Genomic DNA, 19,025 nt, shown 5'->3' on the forward strand with positions numbered 1-19,025 from the left:
GCCACAATCTCAATTCAGCAACCAAGGCCACTACGTTTTTAGCTCAGACTATGAGACAACCTTGCTCTGCCCTCTCAGAAGCTCTTTTGGTGGAGCTCAGTGGATTTTGGGGGTATCAAAAGGCTTGATCTAACCCTTTCGCTGCCTGGGAGGGCAGGCAGGTGTGCAACCTTTATTCCTGACACCATAAACCAGGATGAGAGAAGACTGTTAAAAAGGAAAAGGGGGCAATGCCTGAAAGGAGGCTCAGCAAAGCCAGCAAGACGGCTCCGCACACCGCTCTCTCCCCAGTCCAAGCGTTATTTCCTCTGACAGCAGCACTTCGTCCTGCCAGCAGAGACGCACCGAGCGGAGGGGGTCGGGACCAGGCTCCGGGCAGCGCAGCCAGCACAAGGCTAACGTGTGTGCAATTAATGGCTTTGTTCCTCTTGACACTAGAGTTAATCAGCTGCAATATCTTGATTAAAAAGCATAACAAAAAGAAGACTATGAGTCAGGGGTTTTTCCAGTTCTCTGGAGCAGAGTTGCTGGCATCAGAGCACCTAACTAGATAAACACACTGGAACAAGACTTTTACATTGACTTTCTGCAAGCAGCCAGCACAAAAGCAGCAATATTGGCCAGTGGAGGAAACAGGGGGGCAGTACAGTGAGCTCTGATGTTTAAGGTTCCCCTCAGCAATGATGTTTCTGCAGGGCACAGCAAAACATCTCAGATGTTGCTCTGATTGCAGCACAGAGCTGCAGTGTGCAGCCCTCTGCCCCACCACTTCCACAGCTGAGCCCCACGTAGACACATGCACTGCTTCCACGCTGCAAGAAAACTAATCCACCTGGGACCGCACAATCCACCCTGTTATGGGATAGAAAGCAGGTCATACTCACATCCAGATACTCATCCAGGCCTAATTTTGTAAATTCATACTGCAGATGGACTCTGAAGTTCATGTCTTCCACCGAGTGGACAACGATGTTGATGAACTGCATGCAGGCCACCTGTGGGGAAGAACCGCCGCAGGGTGAGCATTTAATAACGGATGTTCTGGGAAGAAGGGGCCGGTGGCGCACCAGCAAGCTGGAGGAAGGCCCCAGGGCACAGACTTCGGACAGCTTGAGATGCGGGGCCAGAGCTGGCACCCTCCAGCAGGCCCCGCTGGATCAGACCTTATGTCAGCACACATTATTAATGATTACATTTTACTATGTTTACTTTGAGTGGAAGCTGTGATTTGCTATTCCACAGCTTTTCTTTCAACTCTGTGCTGGGTTCAGGCTTACGAGGTATTTGTTTGTGGCGCGGAAGGGGAGCGTGGGTTCCAAGGGCTTAGTCATGTCTGCGGAGTCCACCTTTGCTTCGTTACACACTGGTTCACAGAAAGAACATGTTTTCCATGCCAGTCTGCTCTCCTAGACATCACACAAGCACACAAGCTTTCAAGAAAACAATGCTGTTTTCTGAAACGGCCTTTAAAAGTGAGATTAATTTTGCAACTGGAGCCCTCAATGTAGAAAACAGGACTTTCACAAGGGATGCTTTGTTATTTGCAGGAAACATATTTCCAAATCCGTGGTTTGATAACTGAACAAGGGACCAGGTCATACGAATGAGCGTAAAACCAAATCCCAACACGGGGAAGGAAAGAGAAAGGCTCCCGAGAAAGCGGGTCATGGAGGTGCCCAGCCGCGGCAGGGGCCAGGCGCCGCGGAGGAGGCCGCTGCGGCCGCCACGGACCAGCCGACGCACCCGTGGGGGCTCTTGCTTTAGTGCAAGGCAGGGCCAAATCCTGTTCTGCACAGACAGGCCCAGCTCTCCTTTAGCCCAGAGGGACTGGCATGTGACTGCATTTGTCACTCTCTCTGCTGCTTTTAGAGGGGGTTTTGCACAGTCTTTCTAAGCTGCAATACCTTGTGCCAGTGCAGCGCTTACAGGGTTTTTAACAGCATAATTAAGTCCTGCTAAAGACACTGCAGCGGAAATTACATCAAATTCTCAACGTTTACTAAGATACTTGCTAGATTTCTAAAATGAATCCAAGAGAAGATAAAATCAAAGCAACATAATTTTACAGGCAGGACAAGCTTCCTGCAGAGGCTCCGAATCTTTGGGCCATTTTGCGAGAAGCGCGAAGTGCAGCCCGCTCTCTGGCTCACCAGTCTGCTGCGGAAAGTGCCGGTGCCCTGCGATCCATTACGGGGCCCGTGGGACAAACCTCTGCGTCACGCAGCCATTGCAGGGTTGCCTGTGACTACGGGTTTGGAGCAGGTGCCCCAGCCTGTTCCTTCTAGGTCTAAAGATTCATCCAGGGGCCACAGGAGGACTGCTGTCTCATCCCCACTTCTCAGGGTGTACCCAGTTCTTGCAACAACCCTATCTGCACAGTTAGAAAGTTGACTTCAGTTTTTGAGTCTTTGCATCACGGAATTTCCTTTCCAGTTTCTGCCATGAACGCTAGTTTCTCCTCGTGATGGTACTGGACAGCTGAACATTGCCATACAGGAGAATAATGGAAAGCCAAATCCCCTGATTTCAAAAGCACTTTTGTTAAACTTGCTTTGGTTATTGCAACATTAGAGCCAAAGTCTCGTTTCCTTTCTTAGATCCTTAGATGCACAACTAAAGAATTTATCAAGTCAAAGAAAATCAGTGCAAGAAAGTTGCTTTTAAAATGAAGGCGGTCAATGGAAGAGGAACCTTCTCTAAAATACTTGCGTCCTTGTGCTTTCCTCCCTTCAGCTCAATGCCCACCGAGTTAAGGGCAGCCCCTTTCAAGCAGACAAGCCTCCTCCCCTCCCATTTAGGGCAGAGGGAAAGCTCGGTCCTGCAGGACTGTCTCTGTGTTTAAGTTCAGTCATTACAGCTACTTGAATTACTCCAGCTTGAACATTATATTCCAGGGCCTTGGCTCTGGGGCCCGTTTTATCCTGTCCTGCAGAACTGAGTGATTTTTACCTTCTTAATTTAAATGGCAAACGGTACAAACCTGCGCGCTCCCACAGCGCAGGTACCTCGGAGAGCTAACCGCCAAGCGCTCCTCACGCTGCTTTCCGCCTCGCACGCCAAGCCTTCCCTCCGCACCCCCTAAAGCGCATTTGTCATATACTGTTTGTAACAGCATGTGGATCTAGTTAGGACCAGATGGTGACAGAACGAGCAGATCTGCCAGATCATTTGTTACGGACTCTCTATCTCAGCTTTAGACTTGTCCTATATTCAAGCCCTTAGTAGATGGAAGCAATCCAAAAATGCAGATTTTATTAGTACTTGGGCAAGTCCTGAAAAATGTTTATTTTCAAGCCAGTTTCACTGCTGCCTTAAACCTATGGCCTGAAATGATGGAGAAGTTGCACAGGGATGAAATAGGCCATCTGCACTGATGCTGAATGTCAGTCTCAGAGCTCCCTGGGTATGTGTGCACACACATATTCCCTACTCCAGCCTTACAACAGACCACTTAAAATCTTTAATAAAGATGATGTTTTTCCTTAATAAGAGTGGATAAACGCTGCGGCTTATGGCAAGGTGGCTGGCTGCTCGTCTTTGCCACTGCCTTGCTTCCAGGATTGCACCACGTTGTGCTGCTCTCCCCATTCCCCAGATATGATTATCCTTCTCCGTGAACATGGGAAAAACAGCTAAGAGTTGGGTGTCAAGGACTGACAAATCTTTCTGCTATGTTGCAGTCTAAACTATATGCACATCTGAGAGTATTTAATCCATACTATGACTGGCAAAACAGTCCTTACTGAGCCTGCAGTAACAAGGAACAGTAACAACTGCAAACTGCCATGGAGTTACTGAGAGCAGCTTGCTAGCTCTAGTAAAATTGCAGGAAATATTGTAACATACATATCTTTTAATACTAAAAAGAGGCCATCCTATCCGGTTTACATCATCTCCTTGGCAGTCACGCTCTATTCATTTTTAAGAGCACAGACTTCTAGAAAGGTAGATTCTGCCTCCGCTTCACAGGTGTGAGTCTGGCCTCGGTCTGTCATGGCTGCAAGTCACTGGAGCATCCAAAGCCCATAGGAAAAGCATTTCCTGGTGCTTTAACTCTTAACTCATGTCAAAAAGATGCCTTTAACACAGAGGCCTTAACAGAAAGGCTGGCATGCCCCAACAGGGAACCCACCTGCTCTTCTCCCATCGCACAACGGCATTGGGCTACATTTGAGGCACTGGCTATGAGCAGAGCGAGGAAGACTGCAGTGATCACATCTGTGCCACCTTTTGTTTTGCAAGTAAATATCTGACTTTAATTTTTCAGGCTTCTAACTGGCCCTACCACTCACTTGCCATACCCATCTTTGAAGGAACGGATGCAGAAGCACATCTCACACTGAATATATAACCAGTTAGCTCATCCTCACTGTCACGATCCTCTCTGTTTCACGTGTTTCCAATGTGCAAGCTGGTGTTTGCATTTGTGGGCGCTAGTAAGGCTCCTCCTCTGTTTCTATATTTGCTTCTTCTTCAGAGGAAGTGGATTTGGTGAATAATCATGAATAAGCACATTGAGGAACTAAAAATGTTGAAAACTACTGTTATATTTATCTACAGATAAGGAGAGACAACAGCTGCAATGAGTCTTCCCCACACTTCCCTGTCTATGATTTTGAGGATGTTGGCATGGGTACAGAATATACATCTTGATATTGCAGACACTGCTATTCTGCCACAGAGGAATAGTATACACAACCAGAAAGGTACTTTTTAATTACCTGGCATTTCTTGAAAATAACTGAATTGAACTGAAGCTAAAAACAGAAGGTATTACGTAGTTTGGAATATAAAAAATCACATGATGGTAACTTTAGACCAAGGGTCAGGAGGTAAATACAGCTCATCACTGTGCAGGGCAGCAGGAGCAGACACAGTAAACACCAAACACTCAAACCAGCAGTTTGCTGCTAAGAAATAGCACTCACCATAAAGTCAATATTGTTGTCTTCATTTCGGAAGTGCTCCATTAGCTTCTCAAAGCGCTGTTTCTCCCCACAAACCTACAAAAGAATCACCATGTCCTTGTTAAAACAGGTTGCAAGACAGTGTTAAAAACATCTAGAAAGCACCTTATCTGCTCAAAATCTCTCCATCTAGGTTTCCTCTCTTGTTAAAAATACTCTAAAAATACTCTTCCTCCTGGCAAATCCAGCTGGAATATCCAGAGGAAATACAGACCAACACCTGTCCTGCAAGTCTAAAGGGGCAGGTGCAGTTATAAAATAATTCTTTGTACCCCCTTTTCCTTTAGAAAATTGAATGTCATATCCACTGATAGTGCAAATGCAAACAACGGGGTTACCCTGGGCTATGCCACGGGGAGACGCAGCATGTTTTACAGTCCATCATTTGTTTTCCACTGTAATATAATATAATTAGGAAAAAGATCAAATTATGGGGTAGGGGGAGGAAATTATCACAGGCTAAATAAGGAGCGAAATAAGTCAGCGTAACTACCTGCTAGCAAGGCTTTCAGAGTGGTAATACCTGGGTGTTGGCAGGAAAAGCAAGCAACTTGAGGGAGAAATCAGACCAAAGGTGGAGCAGGCCACAGTACATTGCTTAAATCTTATTACTTCCCAGTACTTTCTCCATTTCAGTGCTACTTTTCTCAGCATATAAATGATCTAGAGCAATTCACACCAAAACATTATATAAACTGGAAAGCAAAAGCAAATGTGGAGCGAGCAGAGTGTGCAGCCACGCACTGCCGACCTCGCTGCCGAGCAGGGAGCAGCGCCGGCCGCGGGGTGACGGGAGAAACCGGCCTGCACCCCGGGCAGGCGGAGAAGCTGCGCCGGTGGAGCGGCAGGCGGGACGGGCAGGCGGTGGAGAAGCCGCCTCTGTCGTGAGGAGCAGGCGACACGAGAGACGGCACCTCTCCCAGGGCGGCCGGGTGCCGGGGAGCCGTGGGCAGCTCCCGGGCACCTGGGGACAGCCCCCTTCACCACGACGGCAAGGTCGAACGGGTGCGGGCGTGGGAAGGGTCACGCGCTTTCTTCTATGCCAGACCTGGACTAACACCCAGCAATGACCAGGGGAGAAAACGTTACCGCTGACTGTACGTTTCTCACGCTCTCCTTGAGCTCCTACAAGCTGAGGTCATTAGTAAGCTCCTGGTGGCCTCCTTTGGAAGACTACTACCTCTGGTTTCTCAGCAATCTGTGCTGTTAATTACATCCTTCCCACCTCAGCTCACTGCGACAGCACAAGCTGCTCCCCATTTCCCAGGCTAACGTGTTGTGCAACCTAACACTGAAGTATCTCAAGAACATCAGGCCCCATCCTAAGTACAGGTGCAATGGACAAGAAACAGAAGGAACTGTACTTCGACATCCTGGATCTGCAGCAAGTGTCTTCAGCTCGGTTAGGGTCTGCGAGTTGCTGAACACCACCACTGAGACACGAGCTGCTGTTTCCCTCAAGAGCCAGCTTAATGGCACAGTATTTATGGGAAATTAGCTAATGAATGCTAGTGATGGATTGGTGGGAGCAGAGGGTACTTCTGAGTTAGAAAGCAGACTCTTCAGGACAGTGTTCAGTTCTTTGTATATATTTTTACAGTGTTTCTCACCATGAGACCAAATCCTCAACTCAGGTTTTCAGATACTCCCAAAAAGCAAAGTCTTTATAAAATATGATTACTCCTGTTTTCTCATTAGCTTTCTGCTTTTAACTGTATCTATCTTCTAGTATCTACACAAAGATTAAGGCCCTAAGCAGACCTTACTTAGGTCTGAGGGAGTTTTTCTGTAGAGTTTAATGGGACCCAAATTGAGTTGATCATTAGATTTGCACAGCACTGCTCATAGCGGCCTGCTGGATAATCTCTCTCTGGGCTTTGTGCTGCTTGTTGTTATGACTGAATAAAACATATTTGTGGTGCATGTGATACATCTCCTATCATTACCATTCAAAATTGCCATAACTGAGTTATTATTCAGATATTTGTGGTCAGCACCTGACGTCAGTGGGAATTTTGCCACTGGATGTCTGTAAGAGGTCACTGACACTGGTTATGATGAACTGTTTGATAACATTACCATTAAGATTCATGACCTCAGTCCCACAACTCCTGGGCTCTGAGCAGGCTCAGCACGTACCACATCGGGGGACAGGTGCTGAAGTCGTACACCACGCACCCGTTACAATGGTATTTAAATGTGCAGAATGTTTCCAGAGAAACCTTAAATACACGCAGGGGAGAATAAATACACATTACACAACAGCATGTGTACCTCATGAAGAACAGATTCCACTTGCTGGCCAAGCAAATCACCACAATCATAAGCCCCAAAAACTCAGTCCTGTCTACATCCTACACCATGAAAGTGTGAAAGTGCTTTCAAAGCACAAAACCCTGCTCTATGGGCTGCGATGCTCCGCCCGCAGCACACAGCTAACATTAAAGCTTAAGATGCAATAAAGCAAAGCTGAGAGACTCAGTGGAGACTGACAGCCTTGGATGAAGCAAGTCTGTCTGATGTTTTCTGACCCACAGTTGTGCAAGGGGGAGAAAGATGCGTGCTCAATCTCTTTGCTTAGCAGAGGAGGAGCCTGCGACATGGAAAGGACTAGGGTGTTTGCAGAGACACTGGTCCCTCAGCTTCATGTTCCCGATCTTCAGTCTAACCTCTCAGTTTTCTTTAGGAGTAACCCTCATAAAGCCCTCCTACATCATCAGGAATGATCCTGCTGGGAGATCACAGCACAAACACTGCGCACCCAGAGCTGACAGTTAAAGCAGCTCCTTAATGTTTCTAACTAAAACGGAGAGCAAACGGGTGAATTCCTGCTCCAGCCCTACAGTGCATTATGCTTTGCAGTGGGCACAGGAACTAGCTTCACTAATAAAAAAGCTCTCCAAAGCCACCAGATGTCCACAGTCAAATCCAAGATGGTCAAAAGTGCACTTGGAAAAACACATCATGAGCATTTTGACATAACTATTCTGGTTTCACAAGTGTTTAAAAGCAAGAGATCAAATGAGTGCACTGTGACAGGGTCCAGAGCATCTCCATACAAAACAAGAGCACCAACACATGCCAGCATCCTGCCTAGCTCTCCTGCTTTCTGCATGCAGAATGAGGAATAATTTCTTTCTGAAAAAAGCTAAAGCTCAATGCTTCTGCAACAATCTGATCTACTCTAGGCACTTGTCTTCAGCGTCCCACCGGGAACCCACGTACAGAAGGCCTGTCAAAACCAGTCTCTGTGCTTTGGAAGTGTGCCACATTTCAGGCATACGTCTCTTCTGGGACGTGTACGTTTCCATTCAGGAACAACGCGCGATTCAGGAGGAAAAGAAATGAAATGCTGTAAAGAAGCTGACTCCTATCAGGAAGAGCCAAAGAGAATACCAGACTCTGGCAGAATTTCAGGAACTTACTTGTACTGTAAGAATCAGAGAGAGCAGCTGCCAGCCAAAATAATTTGATTTCGGAGGCTTACACTGGGCCTGATCCAGCTCCTACTCAAACCAAAACAGTCTTCCCTTTGACTTGCACCACAGTCCGCTCGATGCACTAATGTTCTGAGCCATTTTTTCTCCTGTAGTAAATGGGATGATGCTCCAGTTCAACCAACTGCAAATTCTTGTGCTCTCTGCACTCTCCCCTCTCCAAAAACCAGTCAAAGTTAATATAAGAAAAGAAAAAATAGGTTCACATGAACTTTGAACTCTAGGCCACCATGTCTCTCTTGCTCCCACTTCAGAAAAATGAAGCTCAACAAAATCATGTATTATGGAAACAAACATCATGGTGGTGCATATGGTCACTCAACAACAAAGTCAGAAGGACTGATTTCTGGGAAATTTAATGTAAATGGTTCCACATGGATGGAAAAATCTGACATGAACAACTACGAGCTATTTATGGTTGCCTAATTCAATTAGGGAGCAGCCCGAAGTGATACAACCCTACCAGACAGTCGCCAGTCACAGGGAACAGACGCTGCTGGCTGGAACAGAGCGGACGACAGCAACAGGAAAAGCAACAACGACCTGCGGCTTTTGGTGGCTGCTTGCAGATATTTCACACTATCATCAGATGAGTCAGTGCTAGGAACATGTGTGTTTCAAGAGACAGTGAACTGACTTTCATAAAATGATATAATTTATCCTGGAAGATTAAAGAGAGTGAAACTATAGACAAAACCTACAGCCTGAAGATCGGCCAAAATCCAAGTCAAATGCTGAAATCAAATCCCACCGCATAAAACCATATGTTGCCATTTATATTTGAATACATTTGCAAGGTCTGTCATTTACATTGAAAGTATGGTTGCTACTAAGAAAGATTGATATTTCTTTTTTTAGCATTATTCTACGTGTGAAGAAAGACTGAACAGGTTACCACAGCTATAAAAAGCCTCTGTCTACACTCAGGTTGTGAAAAAAATTTTTAGATTGTTTTAAGCCCATGTCATTCCAGAGGAACATTGTGGCTTTATGGAAAACCATCCCAAAGGGTCTTTTCTTTAGAAAGCCTTTGGATGCTACCAAGGCAAGCCCTTCATAGATATATTACAAAGGTACAATACAACCCTGTAAGGAAGAAAAAAGATCTATTATGAAAAACTTGGTGACAGCTATGTCCATGCCCACCTAGCAATGCTATCAAGTCACGTAGTTCACATCCAGACCACCCAAGAGCAAAGTTCAAGTAAGACAACCCTTGTGTTCCTGTTCTTGGGACATGATTACAGTAAGAAATTCCAGAAAGGCAATGTGAACAGATGGCAAAGACAAGACAAAAGGGCTATTTCAAAAAAAATGAGGACATTTTTATGTGCAGTGTCAGACACAAGGTGAAAATCCAGACTCTCAGAAGCTTATCTTCCAGCTACCTCAGACAGTTATCTAACGAAACGGTGCAACACCTAATTCTGCTGGAGAATTGAGCTCGTAACTCCACCTTACCACAAGAAAACATAGTGATGTGATACATATGGAGATGGACCTTCACTAGAAGGTCAGCCATACTTCAGGCTTTGGCCTTACAGTTTGTTGGCCAATGGTACAAAACGCACTCTGCGAGTCACAGCTGCCACTATCTCCTCCACGTCTGCAGTGCTGATGCTTGTATGACTGAGGAGCTGCAGAAATTGCCTGCTGCAACCACCTCTGTGTGTTTCTTTTTTTGAGCAAAGGAGGAGAGAGAGGAGGATGGCTTTGAGCAGGCAACGTATGTTCAAAGAAAAGGCATTAAAAGACATAAGCTCACCAACCTACAAAATGTATCTTGTGCCAGGAAGCAGCTAAAGCCTGATGGTCTCAAAGTCCATACTGAAAATGCCTGAAATCATTTTGGCTGCATTTATACTTCAGGTATGTATGGACTGATACAGCAAAGGCAGCTAGCGGTGAGCTCAAGTCAGGAAAAATAATTATTTTAAGCACTAAATTTAAAATATGTAAAACTTAGCAAAGGCTTTGCACTACAGGAAATTTTCTGTCACTGCAAATGTTAAAATGATCATCTAACCACATGTTGCCCAAAGGTTATTTTAAGCTGTTTCCTCCTCCTTTAATAACCTTTTCAGCTCTGCAACAGTGACTAGTTCATGTGAGAAGCAGTTGCTTCACTGTACACACAAATACAGCCCAGAATGGATACGGGGCTATAAACAGCCCGACGCACACGCGGCCTCGGGCTCCCGGGGCCCTTCGTAACCCTCCCCTGCGCAGCGCTGGCCTTTGCCTTCCCTCCCAGCAGCACAGGCCACCGCGGGCGCGCCGCCCTCCAAAGCACAGCTCTGTTCTGACTGATCACGCTGACATTTTTACAGTTTGCTAAAGAACAAAAAACCAATTTTCTCAAAAGTTACTGGTTAAGTAAACAGTTATTTAATACTTGCTAGGTTAAAATACCTTTTACTTCCCTACCATCAGGGTTAAGGCACTCTCAAATTACTGCCCTAGTAGAAAAGACAGCAAATCTGTTTACATTTTCTAACACTTGCAAACAGTTTTTCCAGGACTGAGTTATTACAATGGTCTGCAAGAACAACTCAGGACTGCTGTTTTCAGTGCTGCCGTTCACTGCTGGAACACCCAAATCTGACTCTGAATTAAGCACCGTGGAAGTTTAGGGCTGCACAGCACCGTCCGACCTCGCGGAAGCGAGCGCTGATGGACGCCAGCCGCAGGGCTCGCTCGCCGTCGGCCGGCCTTCTCAGCCCGCTACCGGCCAGCCAGCCGGCGCCCGGTACCGCCCGCGCGCCGGGACTGCAATCCTCCCGGGCCGCCGGGCGCCTCGGCGGGAGCCGGGGCCGGGGCCGGCGCCGGCCGCGGCCCCTCCTCCCCGCGCCCCCCGCGCCGGGCAGCTGCCGGCCGCCCGGCCTCCGCGGCGTGGCTGGTATTCCTCGCAGTCCCTTCTCGCCTCGGAGCAAAACGACGTGGTCTCCGGAAAGACACCCCTCAGGAAGAGCACCTTCTCTCGGGCTTTGTTTTTAAACACCGAGTTTAATTCACAGAGAAGCACACCAGCGTGCACCACTCCTGCTCCAGTGGTTTTGGTATATGCTTATATAATAAGCAACTTAACTGCTCCGCTGGATCGGAGCCAGCGTCGGGAAGAAGTGGTTCCCGCAGAAAGCGAGGATTATTTCTGGCTGGCTTTTTGGCTCGCAACAGATCTCAGCAATCTTTCGCCTCTTCAGTTTGGATCTACGTTAATTCTCCTACTATGCACTTCAAACCAAATTTGGAGACTGGTAGTCTTCAGGTCCTTCCTCGGAGATATTTAGGTGTTATTAATTAATATTAATTAATTCTATTACTCCTAGAATTTAAACCGAGATTTACTAAAAGCTGATTAAGGATTTCAGATTTTGCCTACTAACAGGTTAGCTGAGTGCTCTGAAATACCCTCACACTGTCATTTTTAGATCTTCACAAAAACTGAGGAAACAATCACTCGAACAAACCCCCCAGATTCCTTTCACCTGGTTGCACCGGGCAGTCACATCAGAGCTGCCGGGCTGTAGTTTTTTCACCGCACCCGCCTGTGTTTCAGCTACGCGCAGGGAGGCCGCTCCGGCGCGGCCGGCGGGCTGGGAGCGGGGCGCTGCGAAGGTCCCCAGCGAGCGCGGCCGCGAGCGAGGGGCCGCCGGCCCCGTCCAGGCCCTCGCTGCCCCGCGCTGCTCTCCAGTCCGCCTTGCGCACCCCGGATAAAGACCTAGTACGATGCTCACAACCGGCCCGTCGCTACGGGAAGCGCTGGTGCTTGCAACCTGCTGAAGACGCCTTTACCTCACCGACGCGATCGGAGACGAGACTAGCGGGCTTAGTTACTCGCCTGTAAGGCTTTTTCTCTGCACCTTCTTCAACTTCTAACCACTATCAACTGCATTTCCTGCGCAATCCCCTCTCTACGCACAAGGCTATCAGAAGTATCAGGTCACTGCTACCAACGATTAAAAGAGCTTCTCAGGATGCAGAATCTCTTCAGTCTGAAAACATCCTTCCTCAGCAAAGCAGCAATGAACAAAGGAGTTTCGGTTATGGTAAAACGTTGGTAAAACGACACAACGCAAGGACAGCATTAGAACTATGCTCATTTTGTGTCTTGCCTGAGTGACAGACAGCAAAAAACCCTGGTTCGCAGCAGCACATCTCCAAGACACACGTTTGGGAAGTAAATGAAAGTGTGCAAGAAGCTGTGCGTTTGCACCATCTCGGCTACCATCGTTTCTCAGGGCCACTGAGAGATCCACCAAGACAGTGAAGTACCCAAGTTGCCACGCAGCATAGCCCTTGCGAACTCAAACCCAGGTGCCTGCTTCAGGAGGCAGTGACAGGAATATGTAATGACAGTAAAATGAAGTTTTTATTGTTGGCAGTAAAAGACAGCAGCTTATTTCTCTGTATTTACAGACACACCATCACACTGTTAAAACTAATTAAGTATTCTGAATAAGCATTAGGAAAATAAACTTAGTTTTCCAACAGTGCACTCAGCCTGTTCCAATTTACATGGAGTTCTCAGCATCTGAGCTGTGACCCTCAAGGCTCCTGCAAAGCTGTCTCGAGGCTAATTCTCCTCTCGTTTTCTTCCTCTGACATTCTGCACTAGTGCACTTGCTCGTGTTGTAGCACAAATCCCAGGGAACTCGGAGAAGCCACGTAGGCGGTTCTCACGGATCCATGGAAACAAGCACACAGGCTGCAGGAACACTGCTAAGGAAGCCTCCTTGCAACACGGTAAAGCCTCCTTGCAAGCAGGTTAAGGTAGGGGTCAGGGCAGCCGGGAGTAGCTAATCGAGCCGAAACGGCAGTATTCCATTCAAACAGCATTTTCCTTCAGTACGAGAAGCTGGTAATAAGAGATGGCTGCAAACCACGCAGGCAACAGGCCAGAAACTATCAAAAAGAGAAGCAAACAGTTAGCAAACAGCCCTGGCTGTTCATGTGGGTTACATGCGGCAGCGCCACTCTAACTTATCTCACGTAAGCGCAGGAGAAGCCAGTCCAGCCCTGTGCCGGCGCGCGAGCGTGGCCCGGCGTCGATCCGCAGCTGCCGGCCGCGCGTACGGAAGAGGAGCCTGCGCTCGCGAGCGCCGCGGCTGAGCGGGGCCACCACAGGGCCTTGCACCCCATCTCCCCCATGACATTTCAGAGGCAGTGTGCAGCTCGGCGACACTCAGAGGGTGGCTGGAACCACATCAAAACATCTCCTGGACCTCCCAACTGAGTTTCTCCTATCCCAGAGCCTGCAAACACGAAGTCTGCAGCACAGCAAAGGCTTTTCTTGACACGGAGGCTCAGCAGTGCCAGGACTTCAACAGTGATGAAAGTTAGGAAAAAACCATCTTTGCAAAGGGAAACACGGGACGGTGAGTAAACCCACCCTGCCCAGGAGCAAGCAGAGATGGGCTCTGCACAAGTTCACTTGCACTTTCTTTCCTGTTTAGCCCAGACCTGGAGCTCCTAGACATGGAAGAGCAAATTCAGGTGGTAATGGGGAAAGATTCACAGTGACGTGGAAGGATCGAGCAAACCCCACGGCATGCGTGAGCTGAGCGTTTAAGGACACTGCATCTCAGAGCTGGAAGTTGCCACTGTCAGCACCAAATCATTTCCAAAACGCAGACGTCCATTAGAAAGCAGATGTGTGCAGTGCAAAAGACTAACCTTGACCTGGCTATACTCAGCATGCAAATTCCTGCCAAAACTACAGAGAACATAATGGTTCAACACAAAGAAAGATGAGAAATTAATCCTGCCATCTCCTAGAAAACTACTGATCCATTCCCTGCACTACAGAGGAGGATTTCACTATAACTGCTTCCTGCCTTTTGGCAACATTAAGAAAAGGTATTCAACAGTTTGTCTCTTACCTGATGTGAATGGAGGCTCACATTTGCTAAGATGAGCATGGTTTCCTGAATGCTAATAAACCTGTACAAAATGAACCTGCCCTTCCTCCATCTGCCCCAAACTACTGCTTCCCTCCTTTGGCTTTCATTTCCCTTTGGGTAAAAGATTAACGGTTCTGGATTTTTCTTTCCGGCTGAGCTGTGCTGTATTTGATTGCCTCTCAAGCTACTAGTTTCTTGCGCCTTGGTGGCTTCAGAAAACCTACAGGTCTGTTGCCAGAAATGGCCAATTCAACATTCACTGAATTACCTACCGAAAGCAGAGCCCCGGGCTGGGCTCGCAGCACACGGTGCTGTGGCCCCGCCGCAGGGCAGCAGCCTCTGCACAAGAACCAGTAACTTCCAATGAAATAACGGGACAAGAATAATTCTAGACAGCCAGCTTAAAAAAAAAAAAAAATCCTCCATTTGAACATCTTGACTCCAGCCAGAAAAAAACTGGCCTGTAAAATCATTTTCAAATGAAAAGTCATTTTCAATAAGAATTCTCAAGAAGATTCAGATCAACTGCAATTTTCCAGCACAGTCAAATCCTGAGAACTAAATTCCATTCTCATCTGCATCAGAGTAAAGCTCAAAGCCTCATAAAATACTTGATGTTCATCCTGATGTAAATGAGAGCAGAATTTGGTCTGAAATACCCTGTTTTCCCTACTGACTTTATTACAGCGTGAGCGTTAGACTGAAGTTCAGGTCTCTTTTGAAGTTATTTCCTGGCAAGGAGATAGCGTGGCAGAGATCTGGTCTGACAAGTCTAATCCATCCTAAATCCGCAGGCTGCGTCTGATGGGAGAGCCGCAAGGAAGCCGCGGCACCCCTGCAGCGCGGGGTTACGGGAGCCACACGAACGTTCCTGAGCCTGCACGGCTTTCGCCTGGGAATACGCTGCTGCACACCCAACGCTGGCTGCCCAACACGTGCTTCACACGGCAGCACCTCCAAGGTTTTTCATATACCAGGTGAAAGGACTATAAAGTCTGGAAATCATTACTGAAAATTAATACTTGCCCAGGAGGGAAGTGGAAAACAACAGCACAGAGGAAAGATGTAAGCAGCATAACTGGATAAACAGAACAGCTAAAATCAGAGTTTAGAAATGTAAAATATCCTCCTTGCACACTCATTTCTGTAGCATCCAGACAGTTGCACTGCAGCAGAAGACTGGATCAACAGGGAACAGGAATAGAATAAATAAATAATGAGGGACAAACTGATTGGACTACTATGTATTTTAAATGTCAGCAAGAGAAAAAAATGGCAGAGCACTTGAAACTAAAATGAAGCGTAAAAGCTTTACTAAAGATGTTAGGAAGATAAAACAGCAAATGGAACTTTACACTTCCCCGAGACCTGTAAAAAGCTCTATTTAACAGGCTTTACAGACTGTTAGGAGTGGTATTTCCATTGTAGCCATTTGTTACACTTATCTGTAATCCCTAATAGCATCCTCCCTAATGAGTCATATTTCTTCTATTATAATGTAGTAATAAGTGATGGAGAATTTAAAACTGGGATACTGCATATAGCATGAATACAGTGCTTTTCCTATTTAAAAAACTTCTTAAATATTACCACCTGTTCTTCCAAAAAAACCCTTTTGCATACACTTCTGTTGTTCCTCCATTTGACAGAGATGCAAATAAAGACAAAGATACCGGGTAACTCACCCACGGCTACTACAGCACAAATGAAAGAATGAAATCAAAATTGCACATCCCAACTCTGTGCCTGTCGCCTGCCAACTACAGGACCACAGGTCTTTATCCATCTGAGCACAGGTCTTAAGTCCATACTGGGACGATCCACCTGGCTGGCGTAGGTCGGGGCAAAGCTTCCTCCTGGCTCGCACCGCTGCGATGGCCAAACGCCCGCATCACGGGAGGAGCCGCGGCAGCAGCTCTCCGACTCGCACCGCCTGCGCTCTCGGGTAGCGCCGCGCGTGGAGCAAACCTTATACTCAGCACAGGTCTGGTCTTGCAAGAGTCGAGGCTGGTAAAACAGGACCACACCGGAGATCAAGCCTTTAGCTCTGGCTCTGGTCACACTAATCACCTCAAAAATACAGTTATGGTGAAGCTCTGCGACATGCAAATCCTTACAGTGGATGTAAATCAGAGAGATGTATATCTCTTTACCAGGGGTAATTCACAAACCACAAAAAGTAAAAAAGTTAACAGCTTGGCTTGCCGACCACCTGGATTAACCCACTGCTGTCAACGGTGGCATTAAGGAAAAGCATGCTACATGTTTACACCATCCAGCTGCTACTCATCAAGTGTGATAGTTTTAGACCTGGCAAGACGAGATGCTCTTTGATGATAAAGCCACACATCTACGCAATATTCCAAATAAACCAGAATAGCAGCTTTCTAGGACTTTATTCCCACACTAGGATTTCTAAACGGTCACACAATGTTCTTGAATCTTATCCATTAGCTGCTGTGTGCAAACATGTGATACACCTGAATGCATGACACACAATTTTGACCTGCTTGAGCCAACAGGAGAACCTATATTAATTTCAACTTAGTCAGTGTCTCATCACAGAGACCTGATTTTAATTTGTTCACAAATAGAATTCCACGTGATAGTAAAAAGTTTTGCTCTTCAAGAGCTTGTTGTCTGAAAAATGGGAGATCTGATAAAGAGTTCCTATTTCCTTCAGCTGGGAATACAAAAAAAGCATTCAGAGATGCAGGGAATTCAGAGGCATTCAGAGGAAAGCCCTCAAAATTTCCATTCACCTTCCAGTTAAGAGAGACCGTGTGACCAACCAAAACGTGAGGGGGGACGATTTCCAGCCTGGATTCACCTTGTCGGACCTCTGGATTCACCTTGTCGGGACCTGGCCCTTTACACAGAGGTGCACAGAGTGCTGGCATAAGAACTGCTCAAGTTCCAGAATTGTCCTAGACATGGCAGTTTTATACCCTGTAATTTTTAAAGAAGCAGTTTCATTGTGGTATTTAAGCCCATTATATACAGTCTTTTCTACGTTTCTAAAAATGAATTAAACAAAGCTCTGGCCAGCTTGCTCTGTATCACATTTGCTAACCAATAACAAGTTAGTTAAGCAACCTAAAAACCCTAAAGCATGTGTATTTTAAAAACCATTAAAATGGGCCGAATGAGAAGTCAGAGGCGGGCTCGAAGCAGCCACAGGCGGAACGTGACGCCTGTGCGGTGGCGCAGCTCCTGCTGCACATCCTTGGCCCGGGCACGCGCTGCCCTGGTCTCGCAGGCAGAGTGTGACCTGGGGTGCCTCCACCACGGCCCCCGGCCACCCGCCCACGTGCGCCCAGGACTTGCACACTCTCTGCTAGGAGCTGCTGAATTTTCAGCCTGTGCTTTACAGCCACCCTTCCTGCAGTCTGGAATCCCACCACCAGCTCAGTCCATAAATGAGACTGGGTTGATGGACAGCAAAACACTAGAGCAATTGGTTCTGCTAAGAGAAGGATCTGACCCTAGAGTCCAAGCCTACTTCTCTCCTGTTACCCTGGAGACTAATTATGACATTAATCATGGCCTTTACCGGAGAGGACATCTTCTCAAAGACTCATCCGCTTAAGAAGCACCATTTAATCAGATCCTGAAACGACTATCTGCTTCCTCGCAGCTCAAAGTACTTTTTTGGAAAACTTGCACGTCTCCTTACTTTATGACATTTAGCTGAACCAGAAAGCTGTAGCCAATGACGCATAAGAGAACAACAGAAAGGCACGTCAAATTCTAATAAAGCAAAATAACATACCTCCTTGAAGTTATCAAATGCAGATAAAATGATTTCGTGCCCTCCTCTGACCAGACAAACTGCTGCCAGCAGTTCCAAGACGAGGGCTTTCGTTCTGCAGAGAGAGAAAACACGACCATCAGTGACAACCACACGGTGAACCACCTGCTACCTGTTTGCAAAACACACGTGAGACACTGCGAGAAGTCCTTTACGTTCAGTGTCTCTCCAGTCTCTAGAAACTAGTAAAGCTTGACCCCATAGGGTGCATAATGCTGAGAGCCTTCTGATCCAGGGTGTTGTCACTCTCCCAGGATCATGCTCTTGTCTGGGCAACTCTTCACCATTTTAATGCTCATCAAACCATGCAAAAATTTAAATTACAAAATGTATCTATGGAAATTTAAGCAAACTGATGTCAGTTACAGAAATCTGGTAACGGCAGACCATGTCAGGTTTCTACAGTTTGCATTCCAAGAGAACTATCTTATGCAAATTCTAAAAGGAGGCAAGATTACAAATCCAGGATCACCACACATCAACCATTAGTCAGCTGTTTTCACCACAAGCAGCCCATTTCCTCTGAGTCCAGTCTTCAATGAAAGTGCTTTTAATTCAAATCTGTATTTTTCCTGATACAAATCTGAATTATTTTCTATGATAATTTATATTATTCATAATCAAAAAAAAAAAAAAAAAAAAAAAAAGTGGTGCTTTAGCACGTCTTTCCCCTCCTGAGCAAATCTGGGCACACTGATTGATGGCAGTGCTAGCACAGGCATATTAATGAGGGAGAGAAGACAACAGATTACTGAAAAAAAAATAAGCAAGAGACTCAGTGTAACTGTAATATAAATAATTCCCAATCTTTCCTTACAGGGTTTGCATAAGGAAAAGCACCAACAGG

At 46.6% G+C, this 19,025-nt stretch overlaps 1 protein-coding gene across 6 annotated transcripts in view; it reads right to left on the reverse strand.

Moving 5' to 3' along the window:
• Positions 1 to 19,025, reverse strand: part of FMNL2 (formin like 2) — a 179,524-nt gene that overhangs the window by 24,139 nt on the left and 136,360 nt on the right. For all 6 annotated transcript variants that reach the window (XM_062578743.1, XM_062578745.1, XM_062578744.1 and 3 more), the window contains 3 exons: positions 18,140 to 18,233; positions 4,929 to 5,003; positions 885 to 995 (listed from right to left, as the gene is read on the reverse strand). In XM_062578743.1, coding sequence (XP_062434727.1) covers positions 885 to 995; positions 4,929 to 5,003; positions 18,140 to 18,233 — 280 coding nt within the window. The remainder of the gene's footprint in view (positions 1 to 884; positions 996 to 4,928; positions 5,004 to 18,139; positions 18,234 to 19,025) is intronic.

This window comes from Rhea pennata, chromosome 6, assembly GCF_028389875.1.
Source record: "Rhea pennata isolate bPtePen1 chromosome 6, bPtePen1.pri, whole genome shotgun sequence".
In the NCBI taxonomy this organism is placed as follows: domain Eukaryota; kingdom Metazoa; phylum Chordata; class Aves; order Rheiformes; family Rheidae; genus Rhea; species Rhea pennata.